The following is a 17,082-nucleotide window of genomic DNA, read 5'->3' on the forward strand; positions in this document are numbered from 1 at the left end:
TCTGCACCAGCTCTTACATTATGAGGAAAACAAACCCTTGGCCAAAAAGGTGCCCCTCCACTCCAATGTTGAGAAAGCCTCTCCCACATTCAGTATTTTTGCTGTAGTCACTTGGGGGTCAGAGACAAAGAAAGGGTTTGCAGCTTCTGATGTCCAGCTGTTCTCCATGCCCCATGATGCTCCCATGTGTTTTCAGCCATACAGAGAACATGGGATAAGACAGCTGCTGGGGAAAGTCTCTCTCACAGCATGCTTATTTTCAAACTATAGGTAGAAATGGCGTTACAGCTGAAAACAATCTAGTTCAGCAGTTGTTCCCACCGTGCACCATGGCTAGACTGGAGTTATTCCCAGTTTTCACTGCTAATGGTTCTTCTGCGTGGCTTGGTGGGCCCACATCTGCTTGATTACATCGGTGAGAATGAGTCTATCATACCCAGTAGAGGTACTCATGATTTATACCAATACATTTTCAAGCTGGACAAAATCCACAGCATGTATTCTCTCGGTTATAAACATATCTGCTAGCTATTAGTTACTTTCCTGAGCCTGACAAAAGAATGAATTATTTCTGATGGATGAAATGTCTTTTGAGAGTTGTTTGAAAAGCGTTCATGCAGCTTGAAGTGCTCCAATTATGACAGCCCATCCAAACCTTTTAATTTCATGTTCTCTTACTCTCAGAGCTGAAAAAGTCACCAGGCAATAGGCTGAAAATTTGTTCCCCAAACCACCTTCTCTCTTGCTGGCAACATGAATGGCAAAATTATTGCTTGAAGAACATTTCCATTCACGTCCTTCCCACTCCAGCTGCTCAGAGCTAATGGTTTCTGTGCTTATAATAGGAACGAAAAGCACCAAACGCGAGAGGTAATGCTGGTCAGCTGAGCACATTAGTTCACTTTCTGTAACCCACAGCAACAGAGGCAGGAAGAGCAGAGGTGCATGGCCTTAAAATTCACAGTCTTGCTCAGGTGGTGGCACACTGGTGTTTTTGAGCAAGCCCCAGAGGAGGGCTCTTTTGGCAGGAAGCTGTGCTGTGCTGAACGAGGGCACCCGCTGTCCCTAAAATGGGATGTGAGGAGCAGAGAGCTCATCTGTCAGAGTGGATAAGTCCGTCCCCACCACACAGGACACCAGCACTGGGTCAATGCTCCACACTAACAGCAGGAGTAAATACCAAGAGACGACTATTTACAGGAGCTGTCTTTAGCATGGGAAGTGGTGTGGACTTGCAAGGGAAATAGTGGTGGATATTGCTCCAAGAAGCTTTTCCCTGTAACTTTGAAATGGCAAAATGCTGCCAAAGCTTCTATTATTCTTTGATGCACTGCTTCACCTGCAAAGCAGCTCCCATGTCAGCTGGAGATCCCTCATTAGGTGCTTCAGCCATCAGGAGTCCAAGTTCACCTTGTAAAAATCAATGTCATGCTTTAAAGCTGTCAGGAAGAGCAGTCCTGCTCCAAATAGGAGGTGACACTTTCTGTTGGAGGTTAAGCAGGCTTGGAAAAGTGGGAATCACAGCACACCTGGATGGTCACATTGGGATTATTCCTAATGCAGAAAAACAGTTATAGACAGGAAGCCAAGGCACTGGAAGGTTTTCACTGAGAGAAATTCTGCTGTGAAAATCCACTAGTGAGGACCAGGGTGCATGGGGCAGTCACTTGGTGTCAGAGAGAATGAAGGGAAACAGTTATTCTAAGTAAAAAACTAATACCATCCTATCTTAGAAGGGTCACTAGAAGATGTATCTTTCTCTATTCCTTTCTCCCTCCTCACCCTGATAAAGTCAGATTAGAAAGCCTATGTCTCCTGTATCTAGCAGCTTAACTTCATATAGATGAAGTTATCCCATTGTAGACTCTCACTGAACAGTTTGGATGGAGTAAACATGTACCTTCAGTGCAGGGATTAGAGGAAAAAGGAAAACCAAAGCATGAGACACATAAATCCATCACACTCTGAAGCTAGATCCAGGTGAGACTATAAAATGCATGCAACCAAGTTTTGCAGAACCTCCAGAGCTGCTTACTAAGTGTCTGGAGTCTACATCATGCCAAGGACCGAAGGAGATCACTAAAAAGTTATATGAGTGGCTGTGGGGCTGAAGCTCAAAATATTTTCTTAATTCGACATCAGCTGTTCCTAAGCTTTTCCTGATTCTGGCTACATCTCCTCGTTCTGGAGGATTAGTCTCAACCCACGGCTGGTGTTAGCAATCCTGAAGGCATTGCTGGCCCTGATAAACGTGCCTTTTAATGTGTCTGCTCCCATTTAGCAGTCTGGATGTTGCACGTGCCTCTGAAAGAGCTCTTCCACACCAATACATTTCAGAAGCTTGCTGCATTCCTGCCATAAGGCAGCAATTGCACGTGTCCCAGACTGGGGGGAGGAAGGCAGCAGCAATAGCTAAAAGGCATGCACAGGGCAAGCAGGTGAATTGCTGACAGCATCTACTGTTGCTGTAATGAGATTTTTGCAGCAGAAATTATTTTTATCTCATGGTGTCAACTGTAAGAGTATCACAGCTTCATTTGCTTGCCCTGGATCTAATGGTTTACCACTTGTTTGGCGTCGTTTCCTTGCATCACACACTACTTCAGTTTGCTGCCTTTATTTTGTTGAGTTCTCAGATGCTGATTTTTTTTTGTTTTGCTTTGTTTTTGTTTTTTTTTTCAATACATCTTTGTTTTTCCCTCCAGGTGGATGAGCTTTATGAAGCCTATTGTATCCAAAGACGTCTCTGCGATGGTGCAAGCAAAATGAAGCAAGCCTTTGCAATGTCTCCTGCCAGCAAAGCAGCTCGAGAGAGTTTAACTGAAATCAACAGGAGTTACAAGGAGTACACAGAGGTACATCTTCATTAGTTCAACTGTTGTGCTCTTGCACTGTTGGAGGCCATGGAAACTTTGCCACTAGATTCAATGAGATAAAGGGGCTAAAAGCAAAATTGGTGAAGCAGGATTATTTTTTCTTATTTTATCCTCAGGTGAATGCCTGATATAAAGATGGATGACATGAGCCCAAAGAGCTCCTTGAAATAATAATTACGATCCACAAGGCCAGGGTTGTACCCAGGAACCACTGCATGTTGAGCAGTAAATCTGCCCCTAAGCTACGTATGTTGCAGCTATATATGCTCCCTCCTACCCTGCAGATGCCAGGGTGGCAGGTTGGCTGGAACAAGCAGATACCTGCTGCATCCCATCCAGTACCACTTGCTGTGGTCACCACCTATTTTATTAAACAGGCAGTAAAATAAGAAGGGTCTAATGGTGTTGCAAACATCGCAGCACACAAACTGTGGCATCCTTCCGCGATCTGAAGGAAGAGCTGGAAGGGGTCCAATACCCACCTCCCACAGTCTTTTTTTCTTAACGTAGTTCATGTTTCTTGAGAGATTAATGACATGCTAGGAGCCACTTTGGCGCGGAGCTGCTGCTGGCACACATCCTGGCTGGAAAGGACTGGGACAGTGACCAGGTTACACTGCAAGGGCCACAACTGGGTGTTGCCAACACAGGGATTAGAGAGCAACAGAAGAGCGCGGGGTTACATTCAGCTTCGGTGCAAGCAGGCATAGCTCAGCTGCTGTTTTTAGGGCTAGATTCAGCTAAACAGCTCTGGCATATTGGTTTAATTGCAAAACACCCTTCATCTGCGTAACAAAAACTTTTATTTCCAAATAGACCTTAAAAAAGGAAAAAAAAAAACAAAAAACAAACAAACAAAAAAAAAAAAAGAGGGTTTATTTGACCTCACTATTCTGTCTTTCAACACAGAACATGTGTACCATAGAAGCAGAGCTGGAAAACCTACTGGGGGAGTTTTGCATCAAGATGAAAGGTAATTGCCTTTTCACATTTCCTTTCTTTGAACAGCAGAAGTCTGTGTACATTACAGAGGGCACTGAGATGCACTAGTTTTATATGGACTTATAATAGGTGTGCTTTTCCCTCACCGCACCAATTGCTGAGCCTTCAAACCCTGACTTGCACCTCTGCCCACTGGAAAGGTTCCCAGAGCTGGGAACATCAAAGCTTACGGAGAATTTCAAGATGATGATTTTTGTTTTCAAGGGAGATGTGCTAATTAGGCTCCCTAAACACCCTTCCCAACAGCCAAAGTGATTCAGTTTTGAAGGCTGCTGCACCTTGTGCCTCTATCTCCACAACCGTTTAAGAAGGTGGGTAGGAAATTATGTGAATACCACAGAGCTGAAGTTCAAAACACTTTCTTAATTTGACAGTGTCTGTTTCCACTTCCTTTACTTTTGCCAACTTTCACTACTACCTTTTTTAAGCAAATGGAAAAAAGCAGACCCAAGGGTAGTTTACCACTGAAAGACCTAGGTAACTCTGTGGTAGCATGTTTTCCTCCTTGTCTTTATGAGTTTTAATAATGCGGAATCAGTTTTACCTGAAGCTCATTGCTTTGAATCACTAAGCATCACTAATGCTGTTATTCCTGTAATATTAAATGTCTTAAATTAAAAAAATCTCAGGATCTAAATATTCATGCACTTGTAAATTCTCCAGCTGAAATACTAATGACGGACTTTTCAGAGCTCACAAATCTCACCCAGGGTTTTGCTTCTGCCTGCCCTGTCACACATGGGACTTAGTTGCGTCCAACTGTTGCAGTGCATGAGATGTGATCTAGCTTAGATCAAGTTAAAATTAGTCACTCCATGCTCCCATCATAGAGAAAACAAGTGCAGCAGCTTTTGTAGGTCCCCTAGCTGCATCCCAGAGCACCAAACCTGGCATTTTAAAGCCCCCAGTCAGTTACTGGAAAGGCAAAGATGTGGAAAGGCAAAGATGCACAAATGCAAAGTTACCAGACAAACACACAGAGATGGAGCCAAATATTTGTATACAGAATCCCACAGCAGTGCAGTGTGGACACAGTGAAGTAGACCCAAGGCCATGCAGTGCAGGAAGGGAACTGCACCAGGTCATGTCCCTCAGGGTGTTTCCTTATGTGCTGTGAATGCAGCGCAACACAGAGTTCATGGCAGCAGGACTTGTTGCAGAAGACATTGGGACACCACAAGTGACTGGGCTGAAAAGGTCTGGACCCTTTTCTCTCTTGCATGCCCAAGTCCTACAGCAAAGCCCACGGGCTGCAGAGAAGCCACGGTGTTGTGCTCAGGTGCAGAAGCAGTGAACAAACCACAGGCAACAGCTACTTCTAAACACAGTTCTCATAATGTGAAGGGGCCCAAATTAGAAAATAGCAGAGAGAAATGCCATATCATTAAGTATTCTCTAATTAGGACACCTAGGATTTCTGCCTAGATAATTTCACCTAGGAACAGGAATCCAGTAGGACAATCCAGCCTTTGCTGTTGGCACAGCTCAGAGCAGCTCTAGCACAGAAGCCTAGAGATCACGTAGCAAGCTTCCCCTTTTCATTGCACTGTGGCACATCCATCTAGTGTTAGGATCTAATGTTAAAATCAGTGTTCCTCTCCCCCAAGCTTATCTGTTCCCAGCCACTCCAGTGACAGTTATTTTTATTTTGTGTCCCCCATTGCACACGCTGAAAGCAAGCCAACCCACACAGCACTGTCAGGAAGTAAGGGGCCCACGCTGCTTTTGTGTTATATATAATTTTAAAAAGTCTAATCATTTTGCAAAATGAAGATAATAATCTTGCCAGCAGGCTTAGATTGCTGCTCAGGATTAGTCAGGTGTTGAAATTAAATAGGAAAACCCAGTATGGGGCCATAGAAGTCACTGTATGCCTTGTTCTGATGTGCAGGGAAGGGTCCCTACGCCTCTTTGAAGCTCCAGGGTAGCAGAAGGTGAAAAATTCAGCTATTTCAGAGTAATGCACTGGTCCAACATCCCAGGGGCTCTGCAACACCTGTCCCAGAGCAAGCACCAGAGCCCATCTGCCCCACCTCCTGCACCCAAGCAGAGCTGTGCATGCTGCAAGAGCCTTCAGGCAGCCCTGCACACAAAGGATGCACCCTGACACTTTACCACAGCCACCTAATGGCTCAGCCCCCTAATTAATTATACTGACCTCTTGGGAGCAACCTCCCATCCCACCTGCACTGCAAGCCCAGGACGCTGGCTTTACAAAGCCATGCTGCTTGAAGTGCTACAACAGAACCATTGGGTCCTGACACACATTTAGTCCCCGAGATTCACCAAAAGCATGTTTCCTGTGACAGTACATATCCACTGTGCCCACATCAGGCTGGAGAGCCTTGAGCAGCACCAACAGCCTCGAGAGCTCATTTCTAGACCTAGCTCCCACCCCACTATCTGTGCCCCCCTGCCCAAAACGGTGCCTGGCAGGGCTGGTCACCACACGCAGGCCTTGGCTCCACACACCCCGTACACGGAGCCCCAAGCTGCGTCCCCCCCCCCCCCCCCCCATCCACCAAGCAGAGAAAGGGCCTTTTGTTTTCCTCAGATGCTCCCAGTGATGTGTCCCAGCAGAGATCAAATTCCCTTATAAAAGCATGCCTAGGGAGAGAGGAGCAGCAGCAGAGCGCTAGTAAGTTTAAATTATTTATAAACAGTAAATAAATTAGAAAGGAATGGGTAATATGAGCCCTGAGCAAAGGCCTCTCCGTTCTGCTAAGCAATGAGATGAGTGAAGAAAACTGTTTTCTGGTCAAAGAAATGAAAGAGAAGGATCAGCAGATCACACGGACTGGCCATGACTGTGTACGGCCCAGCTGTAGCCCAGTAAATAAAGCCAACACTAGGGTTCACCTTGTGTTTATTTTAACACACACACATATGTATATTCAGCCATGGTATTTTAGGATAAATGCAGTCCAAAGGCCCCAGAAAATGTAATTCTCATCTCTGCCATGACTTTGTGAATGTTTGCAGATTGGTTTCTCTGGGTGTTGCAGCACTGCAGGCAGTCTGATACAAGATTACAAAAATATCTGCGGCTGCAGTAAGACTGAGCAGCTACAGAAAATGAAGTAATTATTTATTTTTTAATAGCAAAACAAGTGCAATAGCTACCAAATGAGGAGATCTGTGAGGAAGGAGGGATTCCCTCTGTGGAGGGAGAGGATGAGGTGACTGGAAAACAGACTATTACATCCTGCAGAAGAGCAGATTGCAAGGCCAGGATGGGGGCTGTAACTTCCCTAGGATTTACAGGGAGTCACAAGCCCTAGGAAACTTTCCATTTTGTACTCACAGTGCCAGTATAGAAATAGCATCGTGACATCCTTTTACAAAAAATTCCCAAACGTATGCCACAAGTGCTTTGCTGCACTACCTCACCCTTCTGGGGAAAGGCAGGAGAGATCTCGTGTTACAGATGTCAGCCATGGCTCTTGATGTAGTTACTGCTGAAAGACACTCAGGTAGCGTGGGAATGAGCCTGTTATGGATGCACCAAGAAGAAGGAGCCCCTCTCACTGTATTTCTGTTAAGAAGTTCCACCAAGGAGCCTGTGCTATAATGCATAGCTCGGTCTGATTTGGGTTAAGCAGCAAGCACCACATGATAATCAGCAGCTCGCCTACGCCTCACGATAGTCAGGGCGTTAAGCTCGGTTTCTGAAGCCAGATGACGTTAGGAAGCTTGTTTCTTCTGTTTTATATATATATAATTATTATAGAAAAAGAGAATTATGCCTGGAGGAAAAAAAATGCTGGGAAGTGCGAACCTTTGATATGCACGAAACCACAATGCAATTATTTTTATTTTTTTGGTATAAAATAGAGGAAAGAAAACCCACACGTCCCTGCAGGGTGCGGGCTGCTGCCCTCTCCTGTCGCAGCACGGCAGCTGCCTGGCACCGGGAGGGATTGGGGTGTCCTGGGGGGGCTGCCCACCCACTCTGACCGCTGCTCCCTGTCTTTCCTCCCCAGGACTGGCTGGCTTTGCTCGGCTCTGCCCCGGGGATCAGTATGAGGTATGTCACCCTTTGTTTCTGGTTCAATAGCAAAAATAATTAAACAAGAGGCAAATTTCTGTCACTTTGTGCTCCATGGTGAATAAAACTTAGGGACATCTACACGCCAAGGAACAGCTGTTAGCTCTCCTGTGAACTGTCTGAAAAACATTACAGATCTCTCTCTGTCTGCCTATATTAGGACATCTGTCACAAGACCTGAAAATTATATTTGGAGCACTGGGTGTTAGCTACTCCATGAACTACAAGACTTTTTTTTTTTTTTTTTTTTTTAAATAAACACAAGAAAAAAGCCATATTTCTCCCAGAACTAGGGCATGCTTCTCACCATCTTGTTCTTGGCGAACATTTCTAATACTTCCAGGAAAAAAAAAAAATAAAATAATAAAATAAAAGTATATACCTCATCCCATGCATGCAGATCAAATTGAAGAAGTCCTTGCAAGCATCCTTTACTGGATGCTGAGGCTTTACTCAATCATCAAGCAGAGCAGCAGAAAGACACAGAAACACCATTTCTCAAGACCCCAGTGCTACATGCTGTGAAGCTGTGTCAGTATCTCAGGTCACTGCAGTGCTCCAGTTGGGAACATCAAGAGCTGCACCTGCAAGGAACTTGCAGCAGCTTGCTTACAGGTTCCCTCAACCTGCATTTCACAGATGTCTTGATCATCAATTCATTTGTCCCCTGTCATATGCATGCACGGACCTTTTCCTTTTGGCTTGTTGGGAAGCAGAATGGCAGCACCTACAGCACTAACTCTTCCAACCTATCTCAGACCCTTTCCCCAATTCTGTTTCTGATACCTGTGCATCAAGAGAGTAGATTTCTCAAGATAATGAGAGGACTTTTCTTTCTCAGATTTTTATGCGTTACGGTCGCCAGCGATGGAAACTGAAAGGCAAAATAGAGGTGAATGGCAAGCAGAGCTGGGATGGAGAAGAAATGGTTTTCCTCCCTCTCATTGTTGGGCTGATCTCCATTAAGGTATGCATGCTCACTCCTTTACCTGCAAGCAAGGCAGAAGCCAAAAGGCTGCCTTTACATGCACCATCAGCAAAAATACAGAAGCAGATCATTAAATTTTTTTGCAAATGCATCATCATTAGTATTTCCAACACATCTACTAGAATGAAATGGTATAGGACTTCCTGATCTTTGGTGCTACAAGACTAATCAGTCTGGGAGCCTTGTGGGAGAGGTTGTCTCCCTAGACTGGTGGCTTTACTAACACAACCCTTGCCTCACATCACTTTCCAGCAACTCTTAGTTATTTGCACCAAAGCAAGGGAAAATTAGAAATCAGATTGTTAACAGTATTCAGCAAAAACAACAACAAAAACAAAACAAGAAAGTCCACTGATGATAAATTTGTTAATGCCACTCGGATAAGAGAGCAGCATCTGTTAATCTGAAGAAATAGATGTCTCTACTTCAAACACACGTAGAAGACAGTTGGGCATGAGGTAGGATATTCCTGAGGTCCAACCCCAGCACCCTGCACGAACAGGAGTACTACACAAACTGTGCACCTGATATTTTTTGCAGCTTTTTCCACAGCAGTTCCCAAAATTTCCTAGTGTTTCAGCCTCCATGCCTTGTCCCATAGGGAAAGAACAACCCAGTAGTGATCTTTCCTCCCAGACATGAGTTTTTCCACCACTGCTCCATTCCCTTACTGCCCCAGACCTCCCCAAAGTTCTCTTCTGGTTGAAAAATTCACGTGCTCATCTGCTTTCCTACCAATATACCTCCAATCCAAAGATGCTCATTCCCTAATTCCTGTATAAAAACTGTTATCAAAATTAGTCCAGGAGTTTCTGCTTAGGCAGCTGAAGCTTAAGTAGTGTCTTGAAAATCAAGGGAGATGTCCAACTTAGGTACTGCAAAAGCATCGTGAAAAAAACACAAGCAGTTTCAAAACACCGACAAAATAATCCTGGATGTGCCAGACAGCAGATTTGCATAGAAAGTCAAGCTGTAGCACATGGTGAGTCACTCTCCTAAATTTAACAATACAGATTTAAGGTGGAAGGCTTAGCGAGAACACTTCCCTGTAGCACAAGAGCTATAAATGAGAGTCCTGGTACTGTTAAGGTTAACGTGTAAATTCTCACTTCTTTATGGGCTCTCTACAAATGCTTTCACAATGAAGGTTCAGGAACTGACTTTCAAGTAAGTAGCCAAAGATTTGTTTGTAGATGAGCTGCACATATAATCGTCCCTCTGAATTTTCAGGCAGAGATAGATATGTACACATACAAGTTTGAATAGTACTGTGCTCTACTCTTACCATAAAAGCATAAATGGAACTAGTTCTCCACTAACAAATTTGTGTAAATCATCAACAAAGACCATTGTAGATGCAAACAATTGCACAGATTCAGAGTTACAGGCCACAAATAGACAAGATCTCCCTTTGGAGTAGGTAGGTAGGCAAGTTAGCTCATGGGATACCCTGACAAGAAAATTGTCCATACTGGAAGAGTATTAGATGGAAAAACACCAAGTACACTATGCCTGTTATTGATCTTTCCTTAAGTTCTGCTTATGCTCACTGTAAAATACCAAAGACAAAGCTGGATAACCCTTAGTCTGACCCAGTGTGGTTGTTCTCTTCTGACACTCATAATAAATAAATAAAATATACCTGCATTTTGTAAGCATAATTATATGCAGCTATACGCTTATTAAAAAAACAAACAACAACAAAAAAAATCTGTTTTCCCCAAAGAGGCAACAAACATCCATATCTCAGAAGCCTTTTAGCAAGGGATTCTAACTAGGAAAAACAAAAACATTACCTTGTAATTAAGGGTTACAATACCTTGTATAGTCCTAAATATCCTGTTCTTCTCTCTTACAGGTCACAGAAGTGAAGGGACTTGCTACTCACATCCTTGTGGGAAGTGTTACCTGTGAAACAAAAGACCTGTTTGCAGCTCGACCTCAGGTGGTTGCAGTAGATATTAACGACCTTGGCACAATAAAGCTGAACCTTGAAATCACCTGGTAGTAAGTAAAAACAGGTTGGGTGGTCTCTGGGTGGAGTAGCTGTTTAAAAAATAAATAAATAAATAATAATAATTTAAAAAATCAACTGAACTGAAAAGGTCTATGTGGTCTCCTTAATCCTTGTAGAAATTGTGGCTTAAAAGCTGGCTTTTGTGGGCTTTATACATGGCCTGAGGGTGGTGGGAAATCTCTTGGTATTGTCCACCTGCATTGGGAGGCATGGGTAAGCTGACAGTGTTAGGATTCAAACCCCATTTTCAGTGTCTTTTAATAAAATAGGTGACTGTTGCTCCTAAAGAAACGTTTAACTTTTGTAGTCATGTATGCTGTTTCTTGTAATGCAATAAACACGAAGCCAGCAATAACAGCAACTGGTTTCCTTTATAATGCAGCAGCTCTGTTAACAGTAGAGTACCTCTCTCATTAACGTGTATGATGCTTGACAACTCAGATCCAAGAATACTTTGCATGTGAGAAGAATTATATCAGACAACGCTACATAAGTGATTTCTGAGAGTAAAATGCTTTTATCAGAAATGAAAACCACACTTCTGAGCCTGCTGTCTAATTAACAACATTTTCTTTTAAACACTTCGGTTGAAAAAAAAAAAAAAAAAAAAAAAAGCAAGCTACCTCTGGGTTTTGATGTGCTAATAAACCACCTTTTCAAAAAAAAATTCTTTCCATGGACCAGAAATTCCTTCTCATTTAGCCTAACAATTTTATTTTTCCTGCCTGTGTGTCTGCAGCCCCTTCGATGTAGAAGACCTGACCCCCTCCACAGGAAATGTGAGCAAGGCATCTGCTCTCCAGAGAAGAATGTCCATGTACAGCCAAGGCACTCCAGAAACGCCAACCTTCAAGGACCACTCATTCTTTGTAAGCCCTGCTTAGTTTCATGTTTATGTAATGAGAAACCCTAGAGCAGTTCAAACACTGCAAACGCTTCATTGCTTTACACGTCTACGCTTTTTCCCCTGGCTTCAGCAGGCTACCCTTTCAAATACTTATAAAGCAAGTGCAATGCAATTCTAGCTGCTAATCCTAAAAGAAGGTGACCATGATCCTGGCATCCTTGAGGCACCGTATGGCCAACTACAGCTTTGCCCAACTACATCTTGCCCGACTGCTGTATTACTTGAGTAATCTTTATAAAATGCGTGTTCATTTTGTAACGGTAGTGAAACAACCATTACAGCACTATTATTTTTAATGTGTGCCATGGTAAAATTTGCCTTTGTACCAAAGAGATTCATACGGTGCTCTTGCATTTTGCATGAATCAAACTCTGAATGCTTAATCAGGTCTGTGTATTAACCTGAATAGGCCATCTGTAGAGATATGAATTTTACAAGTGTTACGTCCCATGCCTGTAATTTCAGTACTCTGCTACAAAGCATTCAATTAACTTGCCCTTCCTCACACCCTGTTTGCTTTTAACTGCTGAAGAAATGGCTGCATCCCCTGCAAGACAGGCCAAAGTTGGCAATCTTAGATGCTCTGCAAGACACTTTCTTTGACAAGCTTCGGCGCAGTCGCTCTTTTAGTGACCTGCCATCGCTCAGGCTAAGCCCAAAGGCAGGGCTAGAGCTATATGTGAGTCCTGGTTTCTGTTTGGTGAAGGAGTCTTTCAGTCCCCGTGTGGCATCTCCGTTCCCATGCATGCTTCATGTGTTGCTCTCTGTTTCAACTCACCTATTTTGCTGACTGATGGAAGGGAAGAACGTGACTGTGAGCCCATGCTGCTCGCATTAAATCAAAGTTCCTCTTGGTGTCTACAGGGATAATGGTCAGAAGCCAACCATCTGGGGGAGGAGAGCAGGGCAGAAGTACAAGCCAACGTGGTATTTTTAAAAATGTCCTGTCATACAAATTGATTTTAGACATTTGACAAGTAACGTGACTTTCAGCAGTAAAGGAGAAGCTGAAAGCATACCCATGTGGGGCGAAAGAAGAAATGAACCTTTGAGTATCAGTATGTTTAGGGAAAAAAAAAAGCTGCTGGGAAAATGATGCAAATTTTGGACGTTTTAACCTTGTGTCCTTTGCCAACATGTGAATGCCTAGATTTCCTTCCAGCAAATTGTCAGCAAAATAGAAGTTGTGTTCATCTGTGCTGTGCTTTTGTGTGAGTTTGCCACGTAGTGAAGGCTAAAAGTTGTTTCAGGACCCATCAGTGTGAAATTGCAGGCTTTGATTTATTACATTCTAGCTCCAGATAGGGTCTTGTATCTTTGCTCCTTACTGCTTTTTGCCTTTTCTCTGTTCTAAAAATTGCATAAAATAATAGCAGGATTTGTATTACAGCTCTGAGATGGTTCAAGCCTGATGACAGGGAAGAAGACAGCAGAAATGTTATAACTCTCTCCAGTGTGCAGTAAGAGAGTTTAACATGAGGCAATACTTCATTAAAGCAAAATGTGTAGGTCAGATAGGCAGGTTGTGACACCTGCAGTGAGTTTTCCCCATAGATCAGCCAGTTTGTGTCTCCTAAGTGATCAGTGTCCTGGTGAATACACCACCACACAATTTCTTCTGTTTCCTTTCAGAAGAAACTGATGTTGAACATGACTTTTCTGTAGCTCATGTTCAACAGCTAGTAGTGATATCCATGTCACATGCAGAACATACTTTCAACATAAAGAAATAGCACAGCAATATCAACGTTAAAATGCCATGACACTGGAAAAACTTTTGGAGCAGCCTGTTTTACAGTTTAGGGATTACTATCAGAAAATCAATACAGCAGAAATTTATAAGAGGTATGAAAATGCAGCCAAGGTAGCTTAAGTGCAACCCCAGCAGGAGAGCTGTCCTGTAGGTAATAGGGCAGTGCTCCAGAACTGACGCCAGAGTCAATCTGCTAAGAGCAGTGGTGCCTGGGGCTGTGTTCTGGGACACACTTACCAAGCTCTTGGCTTACCCTGCCCACAAAGAGATGCTGAACCCAAGCTGCCCAGCAGAACTCCTGCTGAGGTCAGGGGTTGTGACAGATGCAAGCACAAGTTGGATTTGAAATGTTTGTGGTTTTGTTTTTGTTTTTGTTTTTTTTTTCATCTCTCAAGTCTTGAATGCTTCTCAAATCTTTTTGTCCCACCTGGAAACATAGTATTATTTTTTCTCTTTCCAGTTAGACACAAAAAAAAAACATTTTCTCTTTCTCAATTATCCTTTCAGTCAAACTTGCCAGATGACGTCTTTGAAAATGGCACGGCAGCCACTGAGAAGCGGCCTCTTTCCTTCACTTTTGGCGACCTGCCTTATGAAGACCACGTGCCCCCTGCCAACTCACCGGGGTCTTCTTCTGCTCATGTCAGCTCCAGCCCCGATATCGCTGCCACCCCCACCCAGCGCCGAGCTCTCAAGCCTTCCTCCAAGAGCTCAAGCCCGGACTGCAGCAGCAGTGACTCCCGCAGAGACTCTGTCCCCGAGCCTAAGGACCAGCCATCGCAGGGAGAGGCAGCAGTGGCAGAGAACAAGGCCATCCCCAAGTCGGCTTCTGAAGTTTGCCGAAAACCCTCTGACGCTGGGAGTGATCGTGTCTTTATAGAGACAAACGTCCCGGTGTCCCTCCTGCAGGAGACGGATGAAGGCTCAGAGCTGAAGCCGGTGGAGCTGGATACCTATGAGGGCAACATCACGAAGCAGCTGGTAAAAAGGCTCACATCCGTAGAGGTGCCCATGACCCTGGAGAGGTTGCCGTGTGAGGGATCCATCAGTGGGGAGTCAGAAGGCTACAAGTCTTATCTGGATGGAAGCATTGAAGAAGCCTTGCAAGGGCTTCTCTTAGCTCTTGAGCCACACAAAGAGCAGTATAAAGAGTTTCAGGACCTGGATCAGGAAGTGATGCATCTGGATGACATCCTAAAAGTGAGTACGTTTTCAGAAAATACTACCCTAAAGAAAATCTGAGCAGGGTAGAATCTCCTCCCATTCCTCGCAAACATCAAAGTAGACATTTTGGAGACCAGTAAAATACCTCAGTAGCAATAGATTTGCTCCTCTTGGAGCATCCCTTCACAGTGTTGTGTTTTTAAACTCATGTCTGCAATGTGCTGGCCATAGCCTTGTATCCTCAAGCAATGGATTTTTTACTTTACTGGAAACCCGGGGGAAAGAGAAAAAGGCACTATGGCAGAGGGTTAGTTAAATTATTCCCTTCTCTGAAGAGATCACTTGAGAACCTGTTGCCCGTGCCATACTGGCAATCAGATTGTAGCCAATCTTCTGCCTTTAAAATCTACGGGTCACATCCTTGGTGGGTATAGTTTGACATACTACCCCTGAACTTATGTAGAGCTGTGCAAAACTATACCAGCTGAGGATCAGGCCTTGTAACCGTAGAAGCTGAATTTTCTAAATTGCCAAACTGATTTAGACATACAAGTCCCACTGAACATTGGCATTCCTACCTTGCCTACATTTTTTTGCAAGCCTTTTCCTTTTTTCCCCATCCATTTTTAAAGTGAGAGACATCCTGTCTTTATACTCGAATATGTTGAAGAAAGAAGTAGAGGGTTTTGCATGTGTGTTGATAATGTTTACTGCCAATCACTGTGACTCATATCTCCCCCATGAATAATAACTCACGATGCAGTACTGTGCAGAGAGTATTATATGGGAAATAATCATTTCAAATGCTTCATATTCATATGCAAGTTGGTCTGCTAGTCATTTAAACCTCATCACTTAAAAACATGGCTGAAGAGAAAGGAGGGAAGCATTTATCTTTTTACAAAAAAAAAAAAAAAAAGAAAAAAAAGAAAAAAAAACTTTGTTAACATTTTTGTTTCCATCAGTGTTTGCAGCTGTATGGTACTTCCCCAGGTTGTTTATTTTTTCTGACAACCTGCAGCCCCTGATCTTTGCACTATATCCCCAGTAAGCTCAAGCAGGCAAAGCTACCATTGCTATTATTTTTTAACATCGTGACTGCTCTGGAGCTTGTACAAAAGAGGTCAGCTGTCCAAACAGCAGAGGGACAACAGAGACTGTTCATTCACATTCCTTTTATCAGAAGCTACAAAGGGATGGACACGGGATGGGGGGAGAGGGAGGACAGACGTGCAGACAGAAATCCTGCACACCAGAGATGGCCACTTCTTCCAGATCTACTCTCTGCATGTGGCCTATTGACCAGCTTGCAAAACAACACTCGGCATCCCCAGCAGCTGCGCTGGGCTCCCCGTGCCAAAAGGTGGAGCTGGAATCCAGCTGCAGCTGAAGAAAGCCCTCTTGGCCGTGTCAGATGGGCACAGAAAATGAGAAGCCCACATATCGCTGTTTGCCCTTGCCTGAAGAAGCTGCACTGCCAGCCCCAAAATGAACAGTAGCTGAAGCCATCCATACTGCAGGGCAGGTGGGATACAACACTTACAGAGGTGCCATGGAGTATGTTTGATCAGTTAAAGACTGTGTGGTCAGTTTAGGGCATCGAGTATTGTAAATGCTAGCATACAATTTGTGCATACAAATTAAAAACAAAACTCCAAGCCTGGGGTAGCTGAGCCTGAACTCGGAGGACAACTTGATTTTTTTTAACAAAACGAAGCAAAGTCCTGGCTGTTACTCAGGACTGGAAGATGCAACTCTGGAATTGCACCGCTGGCTCCTGGCTGTTTCTGGTCAGTCACATGGGGCTCAAGATGTAAGAAGTCACTGCACAAACCAACGACAGGCTGAGCCCCCAAGTTACTGACTCATCATTTGCTCCTGCAAGGTGACCTGGAAGCAAGTGTGTGGGCATGTCTGGATGAATCTCCACATGGGACCTGGGCCTTTGATACTTCCCACAGCACCAGCAAGGCTGCAGTCACATTTTTTCCCAGCAGTGAGATAGGATGGCTTCCCCCCTCTCTAGGTGCTGTTGATTCACAGGTTATAATACTGCCTTTTTCTGTCACCCAGGCATCTGATATGTGATTGCCTTTCCCTTGATAAGCCACGTGGCTTCAACAGCCACAAAAGCCTTCTCATCCATCTGCAGATATGAGACCAAATTCATTCCTGGCTAAGCTCCACTAGAGTTGCATCTGGAACAAATTCAATAGTGCCATTGGATACATACATATAACTCAGCTCCTGTACCTGTAACAGAAATTACGGAATGTGCCTTTCCTTTTCACCTTTCAACGCATTAACTACCGTCTCTCCTTCTGGAA

General features: G+C 43.9%; 1 protein-coding gene and 1 long non-coding RNA gene across 4 annotated transcripts in view; one reads left to right on the forward strand and one right to left on the reverse strand.

Moving 5' to 3' along the window:
- RIPOR2 (RHO family interacting cell polarization regulator 2) overlaps positions 1 to 17,082 on the forward strand; it is a 60,870-nt gene that overhangs the window by 31,109 nt on the left and 12,679 nt on the right. For all 3 annotated transcript variants that reach the window (XM_084507758.1, XM_084507756.1, XM_084507757.1), the window contains exons 7-13: positions 2,706 to 2,855; positions 3,786 to 3,849; positions 7,862 to 7,905; positions 8,768 to 8,893; positions 10,773 to 10,921; positions 11,671 to 11,800; positions 14,099 to 14,791. In XM_084507758.1, coding sequence (XP_084363884.1) covers positions 2,706 to 2,855; positions 3,786 to 3,849; positions 7,862 to 7,905; positions 8,768 to 8,893; positions 10,773 to 10,921; positions 11,671 to 11,800; positions 14,099 to 14,791 — 1,356 coding nt within the window. The remainder of the gene's footprint in view (positions 1 to 2,705; positions 2,856 to 3,785; positions 3,850 to 7,861; positions 7,906 to 8,767; positions 8,894 to 10,772; positions 10,922 to 11,670; positions 11,801 to 14,098; positions 14,792 to 17,082) is intronic.
- On the reverse strand, positions 202 to 10,865 carry LOC311430854. The gene is made up of 2 exons (XR_014689063.1): positions 10,734 to 10,865; positions 202 to 1,554 (listed from the first exon to the last, which is right to left on the reverse strand). It is a non-coding gene; the product is annotated as an uncharacterized lncRNA (long non-coding RNA).

Source organism: Aythya ferina (genome assembly GCF_964211825.1).
Source record: "Aythya ferina genome assembly, chromosome: 2".
Classification (NCBI taxonomy): domain Eukaryota; kingdom Metazoa; phylum Chordata; class Aves; order Anseriformes; family Anatidae; genus Aythya; species Aythya ferina.